At 41.1% G+C, this 26,526-nt stretch overlaps 1 protein-coding gene across 2 annotated transcripts in view; it reads left to right on the top strand.

Annotated features, from left to right (window-relative positions):
• Positions 1-966: 966 nt before the first annotated feature.
• Positions 967-26,526, top strand: part of USP25 (ubiquitin specific peptidase 25) — a 153,128-nt gene continuing 127,568 nt past the window's right edge. The window contains exon 1 of one of the 2 annotated variants that reach the window (XM_074997567.1): positions 967-1,266. In XM_074997567.1, the coding sequence (XP_074853668.1) occupies positions 1,222-1,266 (45 nt within the window). In that variant the 5' untranslated portion in view covers positions 967-1,221. Of the gene's footprint in view, positions 1,267-5,489; positions 5,509-26,526 lie in introns of those variants that run through there. The other variant, XM_074997597.1, reaches the window with a different exon arrangement.

The raw sequence follows: 26,526 nt of genomic DNA, 5'->3' as shown, positions 1-26,526 counted from the left end.
GGAATGACTGAGCAGAAATTCCCCTTGTTCTGCAGAAAAATCTGGAAAGGATGGGTAATAACACTACAGCTATGTCTACACTAGCCCCCTTCTTCAAAGGGGGAATGGTAATCAGCCCGAGCAGGGAATAGCAATGAGGTGCTGAGATGAATATGCAGCACCTCATTCGGCTAATCCTCTCCATGGCAACTTCAAAGTGTCAAACTACAGGCACTTTGAAGTACCCTTACTCCCCAAATTTGCAACTTTGAAGTTGCTGTGGCTCAGGCTGATTATCTTGCCCCCTTTGAAGAAGGGTTCTAGCATAGACACAGCCTAGGTAAAAGCTTATCTGCAGCCCTAGAAGAGAAGGGTGAAGCAGACACTGATGCTGTTGATTGGATAGTGAGGGGAGAGAGCTGAAGTCCTGCTGCTTCTCTTGGGCAGAGTAAGTAGGTGGTGGAAAGGGAAGGGAAGGGACAAGAGTGTAACTAGGGGTTGAGACAAACACCTGTCGGGGCCTGGAAGAAGGTGGAAGGTAAGGCCCCTAGCGATTAGAGGAGTAGGAGGAGAGGAATGAGCTGGGGGAGGGCGGGTAGTCCATTGCGCTGGTACAGTTTCTAGGGCAGTGAGGTCCTGATCCATTCCTGTAGCTCCCAGGCACTGTGGCACCACTATGAGACATTATCACCAGTGCTTGCATGGGGACAGGTTTCCAGGACGCCGAGACGAAGGGGATCAGAGTGGGAAGGAAGGACAGCCGCCCTTGCCCCGAGGAGGAAGTCGCTGCTGTGGTACGGTAAGGGGTAAGGAAGGGGGACGGGGAGCGGGGACGGTGCGCAGCAGTGCGCGTGAGGAGCTGGGCGGAGGGAAGACGGTGCCGCTGCTGGTTACTGGCTGTGGAGAGGGAGGAGCGTGAGGGGGTTGTGAGGGCGGCGGCGGCGGCAGGGGGAGCGGGGCTGGGCCGGACCGGGCCGGGCCGGGGAGCGTGGGCGGGAGCCGGGCAGGCCGGTGGCTGCTGTGGCGCTGGGCGGGCCGGGCTGCGAGCCGAGGGCGGAGCTGGCGCCACATTCCAGGGCCCGGGCCGGGCTGGGCGGCGGCGGCGACAGAAGCAGCAGCAGCCGGGCCTGAGTCGCGCCGCGCCGCTCCGGGCCCCCCTCGCCTGCCTCCGCGCCCGGCACCTGCCTCCGGGCTGCCCGCTCCGCGCCGGGGGGAGGCGGCCAGCGGCGCCGGGCCGGGGCCATGACGGTGGAGCAGAACGTGCTGCAGCAGAGCAAGGCGCAGAAGGTACGGAGCGGAGCGGAGCGGCCCGGCTCAGCCCGCGCCGCCGGGGGGAAGCCCTCCTGCGGCCGCCGGGTTACGCGAGGGCCCGGCTTTGGAGGCTGCGCGCCCGGCGGGCGGGGTTGCTCTCGGCCGCTCCGCGCGGTGACCGTAGCCGGGCCGGGTGGGTGAGGGCCGTGCCCTGCGGGCTGCCTCTGCTTCGCTCGGTGCTGTGCCCCGCCCCGCCCAGCCGCGTTAAATTGTCTCTCGCCCAGGACCTCCGCGGGGTGTAGCCATTCCCCCAGCGCCCGCGGTAAACAACTCGCCTCCTCTTTCCACCTCACGCTTTTCTCTGTGCCCCCCCCGTCAATCACCATCCCCCTCTGCTCCCTCCAGGGCTTCCTTGAGAGAACCTCGAGAGCAGATCCCCACCCAAACTCCCCCCAGGCCTGTGCAGTTCTGGAGTGTGGTTTTTTATCCTTTGCATGTTGATTGAACCTGAAAGTTAGGAACGAAAACTATGTCTGGCTGATGACCTCAGGTTGTGAAATTAGTGTGTTTCAGTGAGTGGCTCAGTTTGGTTGAAATACACTTTTCTAGTAACCAAGGTACCATTTGTCCTGCCTGTGAAATGGAGACCCCACCGGCACGATTTTAACTTTTGAATTCCTTTATGGAGCTGTAGTTAGAAGGCGCAGATCCCTCTCAGGATGTGCTCAGAGGTAATGAGTAGAGTCCCTAAATATCCTATGGTACACATGTAAAATAATAGTAGCTGGTGCTGTGCCTCTAGTAGAATCACCTTCAGCCACCATTGTGCAGCATGTTCTGGAGTGCAAGGTCATATTGCTTCCATTCCCTTCAAAGATGGCAATATTTAAATGGTTGTACAGGTATGCAGGGCCCAGTTTTCAAACTCCCTTATTACTGTTCCTGTTGAACTATGGAATACTTATCTGAGAAAAAATATTCACATCAAAGATAATGCCTATACTTTCTAATGTGCCTTGTAATTCTCTGAGAATGATACTATCTTGTATCCATATATAATGCCAAATGAAAGGTGTTACTTAAATGGAAAACACAAATATTTCTATCAGAAATTTAAAGCGGAAGCTATTCTGCGCATGTAACAATAGATCAATGATTGTAAGATCTATTTGGAGATCTTATTACATGTAAAAATTGTATATTGCATAACCTTGTCTGTTGCATTTTTGCAGTTGGATTTAAGATCATGGTGGTGATGTGGAAACTTTGAACTCTGTCACTAGTGGAAATTGATACTGTCTGTTGTTGTTGTTTGGCTAACATGAAATGAGTTGGTGACCGTCAACACTAGACCTTACAGTGGCTCAGCTGTACTGCTGTAAGGTTTCCTGTGTCTCTGTGCCAACAGGATAGAGCTCTGGCACTGGCATAATAACGTTGCACCCAAAGATCAGCAGTAGCAAAATTGGTGGGAGAACATCTTCTGCCAGCACAGCTCTATTCACACTGGTGTTTCTGTTGGTGAAACTTAGGGCTGTTTCACAGCCCTGACCAGCAAAATTTTACTGATGAAAGTGCTAATATAGTCATTGTCTTAAGTGCCTTTCCTATTTGGCCAGACCTACATTTTCTTTTATCAGTATAACTTTATCTCTTGGGGTAGGGATATAGGTGATGAATTTTTCATATTGGTAAAACTCTGGTATGGATGGGGTTATAGCAGTATAAAAGTGTGTACTGGTATAGTTATTTACCTTCCTATATGGGAATAACCACAGCAGTATGTCCTTAGTGGGAGGTTGTGCTGCTTTTGCTTTGTTGGTATAGTTAGTATGGTACTTATTAGTTTAGATAAGCGAGGGGTGGGCAAAATTCAGCTGGTGGGCCTTGTTGGTCCTTCCAAACATTCAGATCCAGCCTGCCGTGATACTCTGGGCTGTTGATGTCCTGCAGCCAAGTGGGACTCTTGGGTGGGCTTGCTGTGCCTCCACACACAGTGGCCTGCTGCTGGGGCCAGCATGGTAGCTGCATGTATGCCCCTTGCAGGAGTGTCTCTATGTGCTGTTCCATGCCCCAGCACAGTTCTTGCACCTGCCATTGACCAGGAACTGGCCAGCTGGGGCTACCTGGGCCACGCTTGCAGTCGCATGCAGCATGTGGAGATTGCTTCTGTGGAATTTTCTACACAGACACACATGCTGGCTGCAGCAGCTAGCCACTCTGAGTGGCTTGTGAGAGTGCTGCAGGCAGGGAGCCTGTCCAAGGGTGCTGCTGGTCAGGAACCACCTGTGATAGCACTTCCTGGCTGGAGCCTGTATCTGGCACCCTTCCCATAGCCCAGTTCCCTGCCCCAGTTGACAACACAAATCTTCTGCACCCCCACGTGTGACCCAGGTTACAACTCCCTCCCAGATGCTGTACTCCCTCCTACACTTCGCCACTAGGTCAAAATCCTCTCTTGCACCCCCATCCTCCCAGTTCCTGCATCCCCACCACTTACCCATCTCCTTCCTGTATCGAACTTCTGTCCCAGACCCCCCTGTCCATTAATATCATAGAAAAGTGTGGCCCTTGACCACTTAATAAATCATTGGAGTGCCTCCCCCTCCCATCTGATCCATAATTTTTGCTCATCCCTGAGATAAGCCCTTCAAGAGAGGTGCCTACTTCTAAAGATTGCTATTGCAATTAGCAGTAATTTGCACATTTGTTGGCAGTTTCAACAGGGATGGAATGGCTGAATAGATATGGACTAAATTTATCTTCCTATTCCTAAAGTATTCAATACCAATTTAAATTGAAGTGTGCTAACAAGCTACTGCTGCAAAGTCTTGCTGCCAGTGCCTGTATTTTGTGAATAATAGAGACCTTTGTTGTCCATTACTGGAGGTATGACACACTTCGTGATCAATAAATTAATTTTAAGATGCTGTTACTGGTGAGGTGTACTTGAATAGCCCTTAATTATTGTATTGGAGTTTGGGTAAAAACATGTAATATTTGGTAGGTCTGTGTGGTTACATTTTGTTCTCTTAATTAGGTCTGACAAATAATGACCGTAATCATAGAGCTGGTCTATGTTAGAAAGTTAAGTCAATCTAGCTACTTTTGAATCACAGAATCATAGGGCTAGAATGAACCTCAGGAGGTCATCTAGTCCAGCCCCCTGCTTCAAGCAGGATCAACCCCAACTAAGTAATCCCAGCCAGGACCTTGTCAAGCTAGGACTTAAAAACATCTAGGGATGGAGAATCCACCACCTTTTTAGGCAACACATTCCAGTGCTTGAGAGGCATAGTAAAGCCAATCTAAGTCCCAGTGCTTGTTTGATTGATGAATTCTATTGACCCTGGAGAGGTGGATTTACTACAGCAATGGAAGAGCCCTGTCTGATTAAGAATAGTCTGTGCTGAAGCACAGCAGCTGTGTTTCTGGAGCACTTTTAGTGCGGACCTAGCTGTGGTTGTCAGACCAGCAGGTGATGGTCCATCACTGAGGACTCTTTTCTCTTTCGCATTGGGAAGTTTAAACTTGGAAGATGATTGGTTGTGACCAGTTTTAAATGTCTATTAGTGACCCATCCTGGAAAAAAGAGTTGAATTAGCAAGAACTCTAAAACTAAAATCTTGCTGCCCTTGGTGTAGTTCATTTTCTGCACTGCTCCGAACAGCTTATAATATATCTCTTTGCATTGTATCATGTAAGTGAATTAATATTAACCTCGGCAGTTCAGAAGATAGATATTTCATTGATATTTTTTCCAGCCAAAAACTGATGCAAAAGCATATTGGTTTATGATTTATCAGCTATATATAACATTAGAGATCTTCCATGTTTGACATTTTCTGTACCTTATTTTTCCTGAACTATATGTGAAAAAACAAACTTTAGTTCAGGTTGCAAATTTTGTCTTGAGGGATGCAATCAAGAATTGACTTGTTGATAGATTTAATTAATTAAACCAAATGATGTTACAGAAAAATATGCAAACAAAATATGTAACAAAAGTGAAATGAAAAAATTTAGAATAACATTACTACAGGTTGAACCTCTCTTGTCTGTCATCCTCAGGACCTGACTCTTGCCAAATAAGAGAATTGCCTGGACCATGGGAGGCAGTATTGTCTAGCAGCATTACCAACACTTCCACTGCTTACTAGGTTCTTAGAAGACATTTAGGGATAAATTACAGCTAAAAACAGCACAGAACGCTGAGAGCCAGGACTGGTGGCTGTAAACAAGGTGTATGGGACCCCACGAAAGTTGGGCACACCCTTGGTAAGTGGCCATCCAGCTAACTAAAATCGTTCTATATTATGAATGTTGCCAAATGGAGAGAGTGCTGGGCAAGAGAGGTTCAACTTGTACTAATTTAGTTCAATTGGTGCTAAAAATGGTGGGAGTTTGATTTATTGGGAAAGAAAGTGGGAAGTGATGTATGGCTTTTTTGTTTGTAACCAAGGACTGAAAGTCTTACGGCTGGCTTTTGTAACTGCAGAGAAATCGCAAAGTACACGTGTATTACAAGAGATGAGTTTGAGTCAGCAGAATACCCTCACTCATCATAACAGCTTTTCCAGTAATTAGGATTTCTTTCTATTACTCAGGAAGTATTTAGCAGCTTTTATAACGCTTTCAGATACGGGCTTATTTTTGAAATGATGCTGGTGAATTAACTTAAAAGTTTACTGGCGTAACTGTTCATTTAGGAATGTGGAAAAAATCTAACCCCTTACTGATGGAGCTGTCTTGGGAGAAACACTAGTGTAGATGCATCTGTGCTCAGAGCCTTTGTTGGTGTAGCAATACTGGAAAATCTCTTCTGGTATAGACAAGGCCTCATATTTTCCTTGCTTGGTCAGAGAACCTAGGTCCGTTTAAACCTGGATCTTTATTTCTTTTATGTTTACTGAGCATGTTAACGTTTGTGTTACTGTGTTTTGCACGCTCGCTCGCTCTCTCTAGTCAAAGAATAGCCACGATTGTATTATCAGTCTTGTAGCTGAATCTAACTTGGGAATCTATAACTTTGTTTGCTATATATCAGGTCATCTGTAATGTCGATGTTTAGATACAAGTGTATTAATGAAGATAATTAGGGAATATTATGTATTGCATTGGTGTTGAGAGTATTTTGAAAGTGTGTGTGTGTAAAGCCTTCATATATGTAACTTCTTCTTGAATATGGACCCTGCTCATTTTTTAGTATTACAACAGCAGACAAAACTCAATTTCTTGTAAGTCTGCCCAGTACAAAACATACTTTGCCCATCTCCTCCTTGTCCCAGTCTAATCAAATTATGTTCTGGATTTTATGGTCATTTCTGCCTTTGTGAAATTGGGATTTTTCTATATTAAGTCAGTGGATCACGTTATGACTTTACTACACTTGAATGTCCTTAATCTGGGTGACTGTGATCTGGGAATACCCATCTTTCAGACCCTGGGAGGTGGAGGAAGCAGCTCCCAGCAGCAGGAATGGCAGTGCAGAGAAGTGCTTGTCTGGAGGCTTTTCCTCCACCACTCCCATCTTGATGAGTGGGCAGTGCCTGGGAGCAGTGGGAGGCGTGGAACCATATGCGGTCACGGGATGGGTTGCCAGCTAAGTGCCATAGCCCCATCCCCTTCAGGCACCCTCACCCACAATGTGCTGCTGTTCCCTTCTTCCCAGAACCCACACAAATTAAGTGGTATGCAGAGCACTGTAATGTACTTTACGGGATTCGTTTTCTGTTTAATTACTGTGCCTACATAATGATAATTAAACAGACCAAGTTTAAATACAGTGCAACAAAACGAAGCGTGTATATATATTATACTGCTTGGTCCAAATTTAACTTGTAAATATGAGAAATTACATGGCATTGTACTGTACACTTAGTGGTTTTGTGCTTAATTATATGTGATGATAAACACAAAGTAACAGTTTAAGTATGCGGCATTAAGGATTTGTCTTCTGACATGTTATACATGTACAGTACTCTAAAGATTTGTATGTACAAAAGCTTTAGTAATAGACTTTGTTTCACCTTTATTTATGGCCAACGCGCATGGTCTCAAAAATTCTATAACCTGTTTCCCAAATTTGCCAGATTAGAGACTCAAGTGTATTAAATAAATGTTTTAAGGACCTAACGTATAATTTTTTGAAGTAATTGAAAATGCCTGCAGTGACTATGCTGTGTTGCTTGTGTTTTGGTAGCATCTAGGAGGTAGGGTGATGACGCAGGACCCCATTGGACTAGGAAATGTTCAAGCACATAACAAAGACAGTTCCTGCCTCAGAGAGCTTACATGAATGGTTTGTGAATTAATTCCCAAAAGGTCAAAGCTACTTAAAATACACACACAGAAGCTGTCTTTAATTAATAAATGTAATTTATTTTTTGTAACTCCAAAATGGCTTGATTTGTTTAAAAACAGAACAAAAAGGCTTTATGGCTATGTTAAATAACATTCACAAAGATTTATAAAAGAACCACACAACTCTGCATTAAAAGGTTAAATCCTAGTTTCAAAAACCTGGTTTTAACTGCTCCTAAATATCAATACGTCTTGGACCATTAAAAATTATCTTCAAAGGTGCATGTGGGACAACTGAGCTTGTGTGTAATATACAATGAGCCCCAAAGGGCAGCGATGTTCCTTTTGGGTTGGGGGGTGGAATTAACTTACTTCTTGTTTGTCATAGAGACTCTGTGACAGCTGAAGAACTGGTGAAGTAATGTCATTATGAAAGTGCAAGTGCTGAATAAGTGTGAGTGGAAGGGACATTTGGAAAAGTGTTCTGCATTTGACTAATAATCTAAACTGATTTTGTATGTGGGACATGTTTAAGATTCAACATTCTTGCCTGTTTGGTTATAAAGAGTCAGATTCTGTGTTTTGAGTCTGAGATACCTCATGACGCTTGTAGCTGGGAGTTGACGGAGGGTGTTTGTGTGGCTTATGGCTTGTCTGTACTTACCAGAAGATCGACATGCTGGTGGTCAATCTTCTGGAGTTCGATTTTTGCATGTCTGTGAAGATGTGGCAAAATGAACTTCTCTGGGTTCGGCCATTGACCCCTGTACTCCATGCTATCACGTGGAGTAAGGGACCTCAACGCAAGACTATAGAGACTCAGACTTCACTAGGGGAGTAAGTCAATTCTGATACGTCGATTCTAGTTGTGCAAGTGCCAACGTATCTGAAATCAACTTACGTCCCTAGTATAGACGTAGTCTTACGTGGCAATAAGCAACCTTTGCCATTGTCTGAAATTCGGTTGTGGTACTTGTGAAGAACCCTGGGGCTTTCATTCTAGTAGCCTCTCTGGAGGGCCTGAAATCTTTGCAGTGCTGTGACATGTGCCTAACACAATCTCTCTCTCCACCAACACATCCCAGATTCCAGGGTTCATTAGGAGTTCCTAATAAGACAGTCCTCATAGCATCTTCTGCTGTTTCTGTGATGAGTGGGGAAAATTCTCCAGCTACAACTCAAGCTTTTAGAGCTCCTTTCTGCTGCTCTGGCCCTTATGTGGATTAAAGGGACTTAAGTAGTGGATAGAAATCTCACACACAGCATGTAATGAACATAGAGTAGAGTCGCGGCATTCATGAGGGTTTCGTGTTCAGAACCCTTGCGAATGTTGATTTTTGTGAATACGGGGGCCCCGGGGAAGTGGTGGCTGCTGGAGCTCCAGGCTCCAGAGCCCAGGGGAAGCAGCATTCGCAAATAATTAAACTTGTGAATGTCGCACTCGCAAATGTTGAGACCTTACTGTACTTTGAGACATTACATGGCTCACTGGAAAAAAAATAGAGAAGAGTAGACTTGACATTGCTAGTATAGCTTCAGTTAAACGAAGCAAAACAAAAAGTTAAAAGGGCACAGTGTCTGCACTTCTTAAAAAGTCCTCTTTATCTGTGCCCTAAGAACAAAACCTTTTTTTGTTTTAAATACCTTAATCTACTTTTGTTTTCGTAGTTTAGTTTTTGCATTTCACTTCCTACAGGTCATATAGTTATTATGACTAGGAGTTCTGTTTTTGCTAGAATTGGTCATTAGACTTTCATTAATAGTCAACAGTGAGAAGTAAATGTTTGCTGGGTGGGATATGCTAGTTAGTTTCACTTTCTATTCTCCTGCACTCATAAGTACAGTTATGCGGTGCTGGGAGAGGTTTAAACAAAAGTGTTTCCTTGACAATGAAATTTTAAGATTGTTTTGTTTTTAAAAATTAGTTTTACAAAACTAAGCTATTGCACCAGCAGCCACTGTTTCTTGTGTTTCTTATTGAGTGACTTGAGGGCATTAGGACCTCAGAGAATCTATTCCTAACTTTATGTTCAAGGATATTATTCCTGCAACACGATATGAAGGATAGCCATGTCATCAGGAAGATGTCAGAGTAGTATTGATATGTCTCAGTGCAGAAAAGTTACTGTAAGAATAATAAAATTCCAAAATGAATTGGAAATGTTAGACAGTTTTTCTTCATTATTTGCCATTAGATTACATTATTAATATATGCCTATTCCCGTTAAACTGCCGCTTGATGCACTACAAAATAAATAAGCCACTCTTTTAATGGTATGAAATATTGAACTCTATTTTGTTAAAATGCTCATTGAGTGAAAACTGATTTACTGGAGATCTTTTCAGAAGTTTAAGTAAAAAATATATATGGTAGATTTTAATCCGATTCAGTTAATGTACATGTGTTTATAGTCTTCAAATTCCAGATCAAATAGAATGGAGCAGAATTGATCATGAAAGGCTGTTGGTGCAATAGGAGCATTAACTGCACTTTGTTTTTTACATATAGTAGAAGTGGAAGTGATTGGTTGCTCAAGAAACATGTAGCTTTTTTCATCACTACCTTTTCAGACTTTTAAAAAGACTGGTCTCAAAATGATTTATAGCTGTGAAACTGAAATAAGAATACAATTGCATGTTTAGCGACTGAACAGTAATCAGTAATTGGGAGCACACCCTTTTTTTCTTGACAAAATCTTAGTTCTGTCTCCCTCTTTTCTCTACGCTCGTTGGTAGGATAGTAATTATGAATAGTTTCAGTACTCCCTTATGAAGAGTTACATCCCAGATTTCTTAGTGTTAGCTCAGATTCTTAATTTCCGATACTATAAATGTTGGTAATAGCTTATCTGTAATTTTTTTCTTTTTTCTTTTTCGCATTGGGAAGCTACAGTCATTTTGTACTAAAATTTGCTTTAAGTCCAGTCGTCTTCAGCTAAAAATAAGTGGGACCCCACAACAACCATGCCATGCTAAGACCAACCAAACCTTGTTAAATTACATTTTTAGATTACTCCAAATCCCAACTGCAATGGCAGAAGGGTCAGATCTTAAGATTGTTGAAAAAATAAATAGGGGCTCGGCATAGTGACTAGAGCAGGGGTTGATAAGCTGTCTGAGGTAGAGTGCTGAAATTTGACCTTTATGTACGGTCCCAGTGCAGGTGATAATTTTTGAAGTCACTAAGGCTGTGGGCACACAGCAAAGTTATTTTGAGATGACAGGTGTTAGTTTAAACTAACTTCGTGAGCATCTACACTATACACATGCTATTTTGAAATACATTCAAAATAACAGGTGCATGATTTTGAATTTCGTATACCTCATTGCAGGAGGAATAACATCTATTTAGAAAAAGCTGTTTTGAAATAGGTGCTGTTCAGACAGACATGGAATATTGAAATAAGCCATAATGATGTCCAATGGCATTATTTTAAAATAGCCACTATGTGTCCAGATGTGCTGTTTCAAAGTAGCCAGCTGCTGTTTTGCAATGCATTCTCATGTATAGCTGTGTTATTTCAAAATATGCTATTTTAGAATAGCTATTTCAGAGTGGCTTGTTTTAAAATAACACTAATTTGTTAATGTAGCCTAAATAGTCCTACTTACAGCAGCTTCATTAATAAATAAATTAAGATGCAGGGCTTTACTGTCTAGGTGGTGGTCAAACTAGTAATCCTCATTGCATTTTCAAGAAGTATGTCAGGTTTTTATGTTTGGGAGCAGAACAATTAATTTGGCAAATGGTTTTCAGAGACTACATAGTTTTAGGAGCTTGATCCAAAGCCCTTTGGAGTTGGGAGACCTGAGAATCAGACTTCTGTCATCTTGAGTTGGTGCAGTTTGTGCAAGGTAATCCTTGTGATGTGATGTGATACCATGCATGTGTTTCTTTGGCTCCTTCTGTACATATTCAATACATATAGTTTGTTGCAGGAAAATAGTATAAGAATAATTAATATTCTTGTGACATACAGGGAGTCCCGCTGGATTAATTTGTCTTGCTGAATTATATTATGAAAAATCTAATTTATATGCAATCTTCTTTTTGATGTGTAACAAGTGCTGTAGTTAAGTTTGCTTGTGGTTTGTTATGATCTTTTTTTGCACAAGCATATGATTTTATGAAAAGTTCGGCTCTTTGGACAGAACTTTCCATGCTTGTTTTCTATCTAAATGTTTTATTTTTCATTTTTTTAAATTTCAACAATATCCTTTTTGGCTGTGTTATTTTATAGTTACCAGTTTGAAGGTTAAAATTAGGTTTTTTTGCTATAATGTGTTGGAAGAAAAAAGTTTTTGTATTTCTGTGGCTTATTCAGGAAGTGATCTCTTTTTAAATCAGGAAGTGATGCATAGTGCATAAATGCAGAGTTTGAGAAGTACACACATTTCAAATGTTCAGTTGCCCATAACATTTTTTTCACTCTCCTCCTCAGCTGAGGGTGACCTGTGAAGTCCTCTAGTCTTTTCAGCCGCAGAAGATAGTCCCGAGTGTACTCTTTGGCCTCTCTCAATTCATCTGGGAAATAACACTAAGGTTTTTGCTTCCTTGCTCAGCTCCTGAAGGCATTGGTGCATTTCTTCTATGTGATGTGCTGTTGCTTCTTTATGAAATCTGTACTGTTGGAAGCATTAGGTGTAAATAGCATGGTGAAGGAGAGACTATTTTGTGTTTCAACACATGATAGCAGTCTTAATTCTGAGGTCTGCGCATGTTTTTCCTAGTAAGTGCACCTACAGTTTTTAATTACTAAATAAAGTGTTTTTCCTTGTTTCATGAGCAAGTAGTTTATAAATGTTTTCAAATAGCTTAGGCATTCTTTGAAAAATTTAAAACATCATACTTTCCCTCTCTGTAGAGTCCCATTTCGTATTTCTAGTTTCTTTTTTTCATGTCTCCAGAGCTTCTCCTTTGTTAGTTTTCTCTGTAACTTCTGAGGCTGCTTGATTTGTTCTTGAAGGACCTTATTTTTTGCCCACATGTGCATGTTTCTGTTTGCCTGCATTTCTTTCTTTTGTTTTCTTCCCCCACAGCTTTTCCCTCGCTTCTGTTGCCTCTGTCAGCAGAAGTTCTTGGATTCTGGCATCTTAAATCTCTTTTCCTCTTCAGAAAAACAAACAAAAAACCCCTATAATTAAAAGAGCCTCCTCATCCTTGAGGCCCTTTGTCTTTTCTTCCCTTGACTATTGGTGAAACTTTAGTAATCAACTTTCCATTGGTGAGTTTTAAAGGGGGCTCTCTGCTGATTTTTCTTTTTGTTGGACCCAATTCTGCAGGCTAAAGAGTGTCTTTATTGACTACAGTGCACCAGCTTGCAGTACTGATCTATCACTCAGTCCTAGAAAGACCTGTACAATGAAGGATAAAAACATTGTAGTGCTTGTGGCTATTGATTGCTGTCGAAGAATTGAGTTGTCTCAGCGTTTATTCGTTTTTGAGCACCTCAGTTTCACATTTACTAGTTTTGCACTGCTTGCTCTTTACAAGGGTTTTGTAAGAGTTTTATCATTAAGTTAGAGGTATGTTTTTCTCAACCTTTTTAACAGAAGATTTTTGGTTGGAGACTTTCTTGGGCTCTTTTTCTGAGTTAGAAATGTTTGAAACCTGCCTATGGAGTTACTGAAGAATGGGTCAGGGAATCCTTGTGTAGGCCACAGCATTCTGTACAATATTTTGACCAGTTGAGCTAGGTCACTAGGAACTGTTGTGGCATTTAGGAGCTCTGCCTGGTCCTGGCTCCTGGTCACCCTTTTCATAAACTAGCTTCTTGCTGTCTTCCTGCTCTCTGAGTCAACACTTAGATTTCTGCTTTTCTTTCCATCTTTGAAATCCCAAAGGAATGCAAAGATTACAGGGTCTGCAGACCTTAGCAAGTTAATGGAAACTGTAGACCAGTGGTTCTCAATTTTGAATTTTTTGTGCACAAAATGGCACATTGTAATGGTGCTATTTGAAGTTACATATTTCCATGATTTATCCATCTCAAACTGTTATTTTCTCTTCCCTAGGATGATAGAGGTTGTGTTATCAAGAGGTAAGGTATGATTTGTGTCCTCTGGGAGTGTGATAATTCTTCCACCTGCTTTAGTGTAAGCATAGTGTGTGTAGAAGGGGGTGACGGTTTCGTTATTTACCTGCATGGAAAAGTAGAAAACGGATTCTGCTGTCTATTAACTTTTCCATTCAGGATGCTGAAGATTGTATTGCATTATGCCCTGTGAGAGTGAAAGCGATTAAAAAAGCTATCACCGAAGGAGGATCTCTGTTTTGTGGCTTCTGTGTGGACCCTGTTGGAAGAAGGCTGTTGGGGATAGGAGGAGGACATTACCTTCTGTTTGTTTACATGGTCAGTCACTTGTGAAATGAGAATTCTTCTGACATACAGTGTCTTCCACACACCACTGGTTCATCTCAGTCAATAGAATTGCAGCATGCAAATTGCCTGGAGAGGAAAGATGACAATAGGCTATTATCTCAGATATTATAGTGCAAGTGAGGAGTGACTTGAGCTATCAACATGGTCCTGATTATAATGTTAATAATAATGAACATTTTTTAACAGTTTAGCTTGGTGACAAACTAATAATGTCAAATGTATATGCTCAAGGTTTCAGTGAATGGATGGAAAATTAGAAATATCCATATGATTCCATTAAAAATTAAGGAAAAAATCATTAATAAAATGACTTGGAAAGTGCAATTGTCCTTTCATCACCATTTTGCGAGTGTTATAAACCCATTAAAAAAAATCTGTGAGGGGTGGAGTTTTTATTCTAGCTTTAGGTACAACTCACAGTGGTTCCTTAATGGAGATACTACCAGTGCCTCCAGATAATCTAATGTCATTACATATGTTAAGTTTTTTACCTGATGAAAACTATTCAATGACCTTCACAGAAAAAGCCTCCTGTAGATAGTCTGTAATGTTTCAGTACTCTTCCTGCAGAGATGTCACATGTGTCAGTGATGTCGTGCTGTTTGGCAGTAGATTCTTTTCCAAACCAAAGAAATGATCATTGGTTTTAACATTCTCCCCACCTACCCCTCAGAGAAAAAAGAATAAAAATAAAGAACAACACTAACTAATGACAACCCAACCTGTTAAGCAACATAATGTAGTCCATTCTTACCTTCTGTTACAGAGTTGTTCTCTGGAGGCAGTGGCTGCTTGTTAAGACATTTTTAAAAACACCTGAAAAGGTTAAAAGTACTACCACAGGGATTAAGTGGGAATAATAATCATTTGGTCCAGCAAAGTGATAAACATTGTCTAGAAAAAGACCGTCTTTAATACTTTTCCAGAGAGCTTCAAGTTACAGTAGTCAAAATCACATTTACACAAAATGAGAAAAATGTTACCTCTTTGCAACATATTTATGAAATAGAGTACAAAACCTGCTTAAAGTTAAATTTATTCTTCATAGTGTGTAGGGTTTTTTTTTCCTGTAGTAGAATTCTGAGTTTAGTACATTCTCTTTCATGAAACACTGCTTAAATGGGAATATTTCATTTTATTGCATGCTCATAGAAAAGGTTTGCTTACGTGAGGAAGTCACAGCAAGCTGAGGTGAGGTCAATACAGTAGAGTCTTTAAAGTTTCTCATTGTTGACAGTTGCATTGAATATGATATTGTAAGAGATCTCCACATTTAAAACTCTGTGGAGTAATAGGTCAATAAGCCACTCCAGGGTTTACACTAGGAAGCTCTTTGGGCATATATACCTTTTGAGTGTGTAGTTCAGTCTTGAGAGTGTATTAGTAACCTAGTGTTGCACTACTCAGTGGCTGGAGTGGCTTATTGCTGTTAGTTAGGCCTGTTACTTTTACAGTTAATTAAAAAAAATGATTGTAGGACTTACGAGAAAATAACAGAAGTAGGGAAAGGGTGCTAAAATATCTTTATGTGACTCTTTTGAATATGCTTCTGTCAACGCATGCTCACTCTTTCTTGGCAAATTTTCTTGTACCCTTGGAGAAATCCAGCTGACCTTTCAGAAGCAGGTTTTCTGATCAGCCACTTTCAACTTTTCTTTCTTTTCTTTTCTTTAACAAAAAAGGAAAAATAGGAACAAAATCATCTTACCTGTTTACACTGGTGAATGGATTAAAAGTGGTGGAAAGGATAACAAGCTCCTTCTGAAAAGATGGCTTGCCACTTTGGGAGAAGGGGCAATTTGAAGGAGAAAAGGTGCCATATTTTAGTCTGGTTCCAGTCCCCATAACATCACCTATCTTTGACACTACCGAATTTAAACTGTTCCTTCAATCACTAATCATAATTTTCTCATTCTTAATGTGTGACTGTGTCGGCATAAAAAAACCCTTCCCATTCAGTGAGTCAGAATTGAGCATGGGGCAGCTCATATTCCATCTATATACTGGTATAGATTATTTACATGCCTGAATTTAACTTAGTGCGCTTCTGTAAAATTATATTATCCTTTGAATATAAAACAATCTAAAATCCTGGCAGCATATATGTAACTAAGTTATTAGGCTATGGAAGTGTGACTTCATAAGAACATCCTCTGTTGAATGGAACAAAGTTATTTTTGCGAATGGTTAATCATAAGTTACCTAGGAATATAAAACATAGAGGAACTTCCCCAGAAGCAAAGCTTTGCTTGAATCAGTTGAATGAGAATAGAAATTCATTTTAGAACAAATTAAATGAGACTGACGGTAAGTCTTTTATTTTACCCAACACATTTTGCATATTAAAGAATATCATGTGGGTAGAACCTTCTTGACAATGGGCTCAATATTGGTGCCATGGAAGTCTGTCTCAACACTGATGTTGATTTTAACAGGCCACAGACCTAGCAAATGACTGAATGTAATCGTCATGCTTATGTGTATGCAGTCCCTGTTCTTTTGAAAACTCTATATTCATGTTGTCTAATGTGTAGAAGTAAGCAAAATAAGATAGAAAAGAGAATAGTTTGATGGTGGTTCTGTGACTCAAGAATCATGGGGTTGTGAGAAGGGACTGCTGCATGCAGCATCTGCCCCAGTTCACCTCCTAAAAACTCATACGTTACACATGCAAGAGATTGCTGTTTCTCCCTCTTTCCTCTGCAAGAGTCTTTCCTTTTTACCTCAAGGTGTTGAAGGGTAGCTCTAAAGGTATGTCCACAGTGCTAAAACCAAACCGAAATAAACCCCTCATGAGGTAGAAATCTCAACGTGTTGGTCTACAGACTCGGGCTGTAAATAGAAGTGTAGGTATTCATTCTTAGGCTGTGGCTTGGGCTCTGAGACCCACCTGCCATGATCCAAAGCCCTTGTGGAAATGAATACACTTATTTTTAGTGTTGTAGTGCTACCCTGACTCTGTAGACTTGCGGCTGTGTTTGTTTTTGTTTTTTTTTGACTGTGTACGTGTAATCTATGTTACTAGGCTCTGGAAGTATGACAGAGTCATCCTGTAGTTGAGTCTGAGGCTTAGATGGTCTGACGTGTATCTCCAGCTCTCTGTAGAACTTTGGTCATCAAGTATCTTTAGGGGCTCAAACTTCCTTCCCCTTGTGTGTGGTTTTGTGAAGCAAAGTGAATACAAGACTGCCCCCATCAAAAAAAAAAACCCCTCCCAAAATGGCTTGGAAGAAAGTCTGCATTAGTGAACATGTAGGCTTTCTGTTCCTTGTACAGGTATTTCTCATATAGAGAATGATTTGGCTTACAAATTAAGGTAGCAGTTGACTTCTTCCCCATATAGCTATGTAATTATTTGCTTCCTATGTCATGCCTTCTGACATGTTGTTGTTTACAACTATTTAATGTACTGGTAAGTGAGTTAAAGTTTACAAAAGCAATCACATTTTGATTTGTTTTTAAGTTAGTAAATGAGAAATCATGCAAAACGGATGAAGCCCGAAATATTTAGTATGCCATTATAGAAACAGTAGTGAAACGGGGAGTGGGGGAGAAATCAGATTCAATAGTAATAATCATTTCTTCACAAAAGGAAATCACAAAGAGAAAATGATTGTTGTGTGGGGAGATCATGTATTGCAAGAGGATGAAGGGCACTGGTCATGGTTGTTAAATGTGGAAAAGTAAATGATTTCAGTATGCGTATTATGAATCTGCCCTTTCATTAATACAGGTTAAAAACAGTCTTTTAGAAGGGTAATTTCCCTTTAAAATGTATAAATAACTGTTTGACTCCAGACACTGATAATGCCTTTCAAGATTTTTTTTCTTTTTCTTCCTCCATCTTCAATTTAAATTCAGCCCATGATGATGTTGACTGTCAGTTCCGGTTTCTCTGTCTGTCTCTTTGAAATAAGTTTGGTGTCTGTTTAGTTTCAAGTGGATACATATTCACCTCTCACAAACCACAACTGTAGTTGGCATTTTTGGCAGCTTTAGCTGAGAAGCCGAGGCTGGAACTCTCCTGTAGCAGGTGATGCTTTTTAGAGAGAATTTTGAGGCACATTGAGAGAGCAAATGTGTTTTTTTTTTTTTTTGTTTTGTTTTTTTTTAAAAAATCTGATCAGATGCTGCTTTAGTGGTTCCTTATTAGGTAAATTTTATGGCCTTAAATAAAGGATTTCTCTTAAAGTGGGGAATGGACACCTTTATGTTATGAGGACTCTCAGAGTATGAAAGGCAAATGTGTTTAAAAATTGACTTCATGCCATTGCAAGAACTGTGTTTTTAATATTGAAAATAGTCTTAAAACACAAGTGGTAATAAAACAAGTGTCATCAAGGAAAACATTTTGATTTGTCCAAATATCTTCACCTACTATCTTCATGGAAATATTTCATTTATCTGTTGTGTAAGCAAGCTACCTGTCTGGAATCTGAGCAGTAAACAAAATTTCTAGCACCAATAAATGCTCAGGCATATTCCCCAAGAGAGGGAAGTCAAGTATTGGAGGGGTAGCCGTGTTAGTCTGGATCTGTAACAGCAACGAAGGGTCCTGTGCCACCTTATAGACTAACAGAAAAGTTCTGAGCGTGAGCTTTCGTGAGCACAGACTCACTTCATCAGATGCAAGAGATTCAAGAGAGGGAAGAGATTGCTGTCCTCTATTTTGAATGCTTACTTGTGTTTGAATGAAATGTTGAATCTTAAAAGTGTTGAATGTGATATTTTATGTTAGGCCCTATTTCATATTACTGATGTTTGGGGTCATCTGGTTCATCAGCAGGAAAATAAGGGTGCCTTTTTGGTCATTTGAAATAAAGGCACCTGAGGTATCTTCAATGTCCAGTTTGCATTTGGAATGTGAAAATCTTAATCTTAAAATTAGAGGTATCATGAGTAAAGCACAGTTAGGGTATAATGTAGGAATACATGAAAGAATTGGAAGTAAAACTGGAAAAAAAAGTGGTGAAATGTATTTTTTTTTGTGAACTGGTACAGTATCTCAGAAGGAAAGCATACATACAGGATGTGTCCTGAACTATGATGTTGTAACAAAACAAAAAGCAGTCATGTAGCACTTTAAAGACAAACAAATTATTTGGTTTGATAGAATACAGACTAAAACAGCTACCTCTCTGTCACTATGGTGTTGTAAATTAAAATTTAGTTTTGGCACCTGATGGTGGTGAAGTTATATGAGTTTATAGCACTGTTTGAGATTAGCTTCTGCACAGTAGATTTTAGTATCTTTCTTAGCAATGTGAAACTAAGTGAAGTGTGGATCAGCTAGTCAGACTGGACAACACAGATAATGTTAATTAGCTGTTTCCTTACATGGAGGGATAGCTGGTTGGCTGGAAAGCCAAAAATGGAGATTATGGGCATAAGGAATTTATAAAGGAAGATAGTTGGCAATAGGCCAGGAACATTAAGAACTTCTGAGTTGAGTGCTACTTCCTACTTTTAAACTCACTGCTGTGAATCGTGTGTGTGTGTGTATGTGGATAGATAGCACTATTAGGTATATGTGATGCTCTACCACTAAATAAAATTACAGGCTCTGCCTCTGAAGAGCTGTCAGTCTAATTTGACATATGTAGTCTGCGGTGACGACAAACACGTGGAGTGATGTGTGAATATGAGATGATGGGAAGGTTAAGAAATAGAGTAGGTCTGTAATTACTGTTGGCTCCAGTTTAGTATATATGTGTGTTAGGGTGGTGTCCAGGATGGAGGTCAGTCATGAAGAGCTAATAAAAACGAAGTGAATTTTGATTAGGGTTTTGAAGGATTACAATGAGTCTTGTAGTGTGCAGGCATCAGGGAGGAAAGACACAGATTGCTTTGTAGGAGGAGGTGATAAACAGCTTGTTTGTACTACCATTTTTAGGTATATGGTAATTCAACTTAACTGAAGGTATTTCAGTGTAGATGCCCCTCAAAAATTTGTGAATGCTAAGGGCTTGCCTATACTTGAAGGGTACAGCAGCACAGCTGCTTAGGCTAAATCTCCCCCATGGCAACTTCGAAGTGCTGACTTGCATGTGGCTGCGAGTACTTCCAAGTGCCCATGCTCCTTCCAAGTCCCTTTAAGTAAAGGGACTTGGAAGGAGCATGGGCACTTGGAAGTACTTGCGGCTACAAGCAGGCCAGCACTTCGAAGTTGCCATGGGGGAGATTTAGCCTAAGGAAGTGCTGCATATGCACTGCAGCACTTAATTAGTAATCTTTCAACACCCTAATTACCATGCCCGCTTCGAAGTTGGAGCTAGTCTAGACACAGCCGGGAGGTTCCAGCACTACTTTTGTTGATTTTGTGCTGTTCTCACGGGGGACTAGGTCGACTAAACTATGTCACTCATGAGTGTGGGATTTTTCACACTTCTGAGAGATGCAGTTGTGCCAGTGTATGTTCCTGGAGTAGACCAACCTTAATATGGACACTCGACAATGTTCTTTGGAGTTCATGTTTTACTCTACTCTGAATGCTAGCTTTCTCTGAACATGCACTGTGACCTGGAGGCAACAACGGCATCCATAGTAGCATTTAAAAAGTTTGGGTGCTTGCACTAAAATATGCCATGATGTTTGTATGACCAAAAATTCTAGTATGGACATACCCAAAAGAAAAATCCTTGTGAAAATGTCACAGTCAAGGTAGTACTTAACGTCTATGGAAAGCACGTTTCAAAGTATTTGGTAAGTAGTATTGAAAATGTTAATGTGGTGGAGTAAACTAGGTGTTCTGATGGAGCAGCTGGTAATCAAATCAATCTGCAAATTCATTTTTGAGATTGACACAGCAGCATACTTCAACCGATTAACAAAACATATGAGAAGGATGCATCTGTTACTTTTTGTTGTTTCTGTATTGTAGCTTTTTGAAACTGTACTTTATATATGGTGGTGGAGTACTCAAAAATACCGAAATTCAAGAACAAGTGAGTTTTCCTGCTTAAATGTTGGTAAATGATCAATACTGCAATGGAAAGCTAGGTTGAGACCAAAAGGAGCATGGGTGTAGGTAAGGTTGTACCTTACTGTCTCATGCAGTTTATCAAGTAAAAGGAAAAAAACACAGCAAAGTATTTGTTCAGATTTATAATTTGTACTACAGCGAATGGAGCAAAACCACCCAAGTAAATTATCTCTTTGAATTATTTGATAGAGGAACACATTGTGTTTGTAGCAAAAAGCACATGAACGCAGGTAATTTTGCTACTTTTACATAGAGGAGAGTAGCTCTATAGTAAAGTGACTATGGAAAAATAAGAAATGAATCAGTACATGCAGCTCAGGGGGAACCTCTCTTCCCTTATCTTCCCATTTTAGCCTGAACAGAATGGCTTTCTTGTAGTAAATTCTAGTGGGTGACCCAAAAAGCCGTTTGCGTATTAATTGCTGAATATGTTATGCTCTTCCTCAAAAACAATAATATTTTGAGACTAAAAAGAAAAGTGATTTTTGAAAGTTTTAGTTTTGCCCAATTTACTCCCTAACTCAACAGGGATTGAATATGAGGAACTAGGAAGTATGATGATGTGCTAATACTACTATAATGTCAAATTGGTTTGTGTAAGAATTTCCCCCTTTGCTACCCTCAGTACCATTGTCCTGTCCAGTTATGAGGCTGTCTGACAAACTGTCAGTCCTGAAGATAATTGAGTATTCTTTCCGCTCAGCTGTCACTGAATCAGACTTTTCTCATTCCTGAAAGTGCTTTGTAAATTTGTGGTTAAATATTAATTACACTGTGAACTTTTTGATACAGGGTGTTTAAAGTTCAGATTGTAGTCAAAACCTCACCATTTATGAGACCCCTTTTTAGAGCAAAAGTTGGAAACGTGTAAATCACGGATATGTATAGTAGGAGCTGATGTATAACTAGGGTCCTATCAAATTTGCAGTCCATTATGGTCAATTTCATAGTCACAGGATTTTAAAAAATGGTCATTTTCATGATGTCAGAAGTTTATACCTGAAATATCATGGTACTGTAACCAGGGGGATGCATATCCAAAAGTGGAAGGTGGTGTTGGAAGGCTATTTGCCTGTGGATTATGGGGTTGCCACCCTTTTCTTTTGTGTTGCTGCAGGCTGGGGCATTGCCTTCAGAGCTATGCAGCTGGAGAGCAACATCTGCTGGCTGGCCTAGCTCTAAAGACATTGCCACCTCCAGTAGCAGCATAGTAATTGAGACTTGCAGGGCATGCGGGTGTGAGTATTTCCCAGCTTCTCCGACTGCCTCCTGCTGTATCAGGGACTGATACCGTCCCTCACTTCTTCACTGCCATCAGGGCTGGGCACCCAGTCAGCACCCGTTGGAGTTTCCCAGGAGTGGTTCTGACCTTCCCTTGCGTGGGCTGCTCCTGGAGCTGGAAGTCTCAGCCCTCCTCAGCCTGGGCTGGGCTGGACTGGCAGCTGGATCCAGTACACATAAAAACCCCTGGTTGAAGCACTTGCAGCACTGCCCCTCACAATAGCCTGATTTCATGGGAGGGATCAGATTTTCCAGTCCATTAATTTGATAGGGCCTCAGTTGTAGGTACAGGGGATGTTGTTAAGGATTTTTTTTATCCTTTTATCAATAAGCAGGATGTTACTCGTTCTAGCTGTTTTGTCTGGTATACCTAAAGGTGAAAACCTTTTGACTTAGGTGAAAACATAAATACATCTATATGTGCACTAGACCATGAAGTCAATTTTAAGGAACTTAACTCAATTTTACAATGTGACTGTCTTCACTGCAAATTCCATTAGGTTGATTTTAAGAGATGTTAAGGTCGATTTTTCTCATCCTGCTCCTCTGATGTGGTGTAACACCACGTCTGAATTTACAAGGTTGAATTAAGGATAGTGCGGAAACAGCTTTAAATTGATTTTAATGGCCTCCAGGGATATCCCACAATGCCCCAATTTTGTCCATTGTGGCCGCTTTCACCTCTGCTGCTCTCCAGGTGTGCAGGAGGCAGGAAACAGGAAGCCCAGCAATTTGAATTCATTTTCTTCCTGGCCAGCATAGCAATCACATCTAGCCATGATTTCTTAGGGTCGCAAAAGAGCCCCAGCAGGAGTCATCAGGAGATCCAGGATCTCATTTCTGTGTGAGTGGATGAATCTGTGCTGCGTAAACACAATGGATGTTCAGCAGTGTTGAGTGAAAATCAATCCCTGCACACACCACATGGTTGCAAGGCTGTGCAAACCATGTCTTCAGAGAGCAGCGTGCTCTGTCCTGCGTGAGGTTTCAGTGCTTGAGAGGACTTCTTCCCTGCCCAGGATTTAGCAAGAGAGGCTGAGAAACTTCTGCACTTCACATGTTTATGGGGCTCCCTTCCCCTCCATCACCAAGGCACCATGTGGCTGGCAGGCTAGCCTCCTCCCCCTCCCATATGGCTTGCCCCGCCCACGTGGCTGCCAGGCAGCATGGACCATACTTCCAGACAGTGGTATGTCCTGCCCTGTGTGGGGTTTCAGTGCTAGAGAAGGCAACATAATCATAAAGAGTTTGCAAATCATCTTAAAAGCTTCAATATCTGGAATATAAAATGTTTGTGGGTGGACATTGTAAAAGGCTGGCCCCGCCAAGGCACCATGCGCCTGTGGGCTAGCCCTCTGCCACTGCATGATGTGGTGGTTTGGCAGATCATGCCTTTAGACAACAGTATGTCCTGTCCTATGCAGGGTTTCAGTGCTTGAGAGAGGTCTTTTCCTGCATGGGATTTAGCAGGGAAGCCTGAGGAAAGTGGTGTGTACCCCCAGTCTCGGCTGACTCTTCCTGCCTTTTGTGGACCCATATATCCTTTTTCTGGTTGTTAATTACTCCATGCCCTTTATGAAGTGCTGCAGAGAATTATTTGTAATTCAGCGGTTCCCAAACTTTTTCAAGACACGGAACACTTGGACATCAAGGCGCTCTCTGCGGAACATTTTATCTTTTTTACATCATCATAATAATGTCATCACCTGAGAATGGGAAGACGCCACCATTACTCAATTTCAATGGTGGAACACTTTGCCATAGCTCGCGGAACATAGTTTGGGAACCGCTGGTATAATTGATAGAGTGCACTTCTGGCATGAAAGCAACATGATCATAAAGAGTTTGCTGGATGGAGAGAAGCTTGTTTTCTCTGCTTCACATTTTACAGGGGCTGTCCCTCCCCCACAGGTACCATGCACCTGGTGGGCTAGTCCACTGCCCGCACCATCACCACTTGAGGCTAGCCCCTGTGCCACCACAGCATGTGGTGGCTGGGCAGCGCGGACCATGCCTGCAGACAGTTCCACATTCTGCGCTGTGCGTGGCTTCACTGCTTGAGAGGGCTTACACTCATTGAGATGGAAGCAGAATGTGATTGGGGGACATGCAGAGTACTCTCCCATCCCAAACTGTGAGGCTTGGGGGAGGATTTCCTCTAATGGAATGGTGCTTGTGGGGGTCTCTTTCTCCCTTTCTCTCTCTCACACAGGCCGTTGCTAGGGCTGGGGCTTCTTTACTAGAGGCGGCAATGGAATCCCTTTGTACTTTTTTCATCTTTTGTCTTCTAATGCTTACTTAACTTTTCCTTCTGTTCATGAGCCACTAATACTTCTGACATGGTAATGGCTTCTTCCAGCTGTCACTAGATACCAGCACCCTCTGGGATTCTGTCCTTCTCCTTTTTTAGTCTTGGGGATTCATAATGAGTGGAGCTGATAATTTTAACTGTCTCCTCGCCTCATGTTGGAGATGTGAGTGCAGTGGCCTCCCTAGAGTGTTCTTCACTTCTGTGTGGTGATTTTTCTCTCTCTCTCTCAGCTTCATACCTGGCTCCTTCACCCAGCTACACTACCACTACATTGCCACTTTTTCATTGTATCTTTCTTTGCAAATATTATGAAGTCTTTCCCAAGTCACATGGACCCTGTTTCATGTTTTTTCACCTGGGGAAGAGACACTAACCACTAGAAACCAATGCCCTCTGACTTTCCTTCTCTTTTTCTTTTGAGTAATGGTAACCACTGTACACCAGTGCTTTTTGGGATTCTGTACTTTTCTGTCTTTCCTTGATAATAATATGAAGGCTTTCACTAGTTGCATAGACTCACTTTTTTCCATTTAGGTATCATGGGCTTCACCTTCTGAAGCCTACCTGTCTGGCGCATTCTGACCAGGGGAAGAGACTTCTAGAAAATGGCTGTTCTTCACTTCTATTTGGTGGCAGCTCATAAATTTCTTTCTTTTTCTTTTGCTCTCTCTCTCTCTCTCGTGTTCATACATGTCTCCTTCAGCCTCTCTCTTCACTAGTACTTAATGCCAATTTGAAGTCTCTTGAAAAAACTCTCTTGTAAAAGCTTAAGATGATTTTCTGTTTATATATTTAATTTAAAAAAAAAAAAGCTTCCTCATTCCGTAATGTGGACGGCTCAATTTCTCTCATCAGGGAAAAAAACTTCGGAAAAAGGTCTGTTTATTTCCAACAGTAGGGGGAATGAGGGCAGTGCAGTCTGGGAAGATCACATCAGACACCCACAACCATTTGTGGGACATTTTTCCTCCCCATAACTCACCTGCAAAAAAATCCCAGAACGCAATGGAACTGAAGGAACTGTGCGATAGATTCCCACAACGTGTTGCTGCAGTAGTTGAACTTTGGCAATTTAGTTGGGACACATTAAGTCAAATTTATGAGAAGGTACGGACACTCAATGTTGACTTTAACACTAGAGTTTTAAAGTTGACTTTAATAATTTCAACTTTATTTTGTAGTATAGATGTAAACTTAGGTTATTAAATCCTGTCTAGGATTCCCTCCACTCTTCCCTCCATCCCTCAGACAAACAGTACTCAGAATGTCTTGTTTCTATTGCTTTCTGCAGGATTTCTGAGCTTTCAATAACTAAACAATACATTGTTTTCAATGTAGGTGACTAAATGTGGATTTAAGATGAGTTATAGGAATCCATTTTTGTAAAGGCTTTTACTTATAGGAGCAATGCACTTAGATCAGCTAATATCATATCCTTCCCAGAATATCAGTGACCAAGGACCAGTCCTCCTCTCCCAGATGTGCTTTACAAACATCCCCAAGTTAATGTAACAGCAATGTTTAGGAATGGTTTATGTTGTAATTACTACCAATGTTTTTGATCCGACACTTTGCTAGCCTACTTAAATTGAGTTAAAAGTGGTTCTACTACTACACACTATCCTGGAACCTCCTCCCCAGTTTGAATGGTTTCATAATCACACTTTCATTTTTTTTTTCTGTCCGCTGCTGTGTGGGTGAAACACAAATAGGGGAAAGTGATTATATAGGGGAGAGCAACTAACTCCACTGTATACATGGTGCTGTCAGATGTGCAAAGTAAAACAAAAAAAATTGGGAGAAAAATTTCCCCTCCAATATTTCAGTCAAGCATAGGTCTCGTAACAATAGTACGTTTAAAAACAATTGAGAAAAAATTAATTTGTCCCTAAATCTCAATACAAGTAGCCCTCTGAAATTTATTTATTTTTTTAAATAATTTTTCATTTTATTTTTTAGGAATTTTTGTTTTATACATAAAACATTTTGAGTTCTTTTTATTACATTAATACCTCAGATGATGGTATGCAAATAAA

This window comes from Carettochelys insculpta, chromosome 1, assembly GCF_033958435.1.
Source record: "Carettochelys insculpta isolate YL-2023 chromosome 1, ASM3395843v1, whole genome shotgun sequence".
NCBI classification, from domain to species: domain Eukaryota; kingdom Metazoa; phylum Chordata; order Testudines; family Carettochelyidae; genus Carettochelys; species Carettochelys insculpta.
The sequence above is the reverse complement of the archived record's forward strand: the minus strand, read 5'-3'. Positions and strand labels throughout refer to the sequence as shown.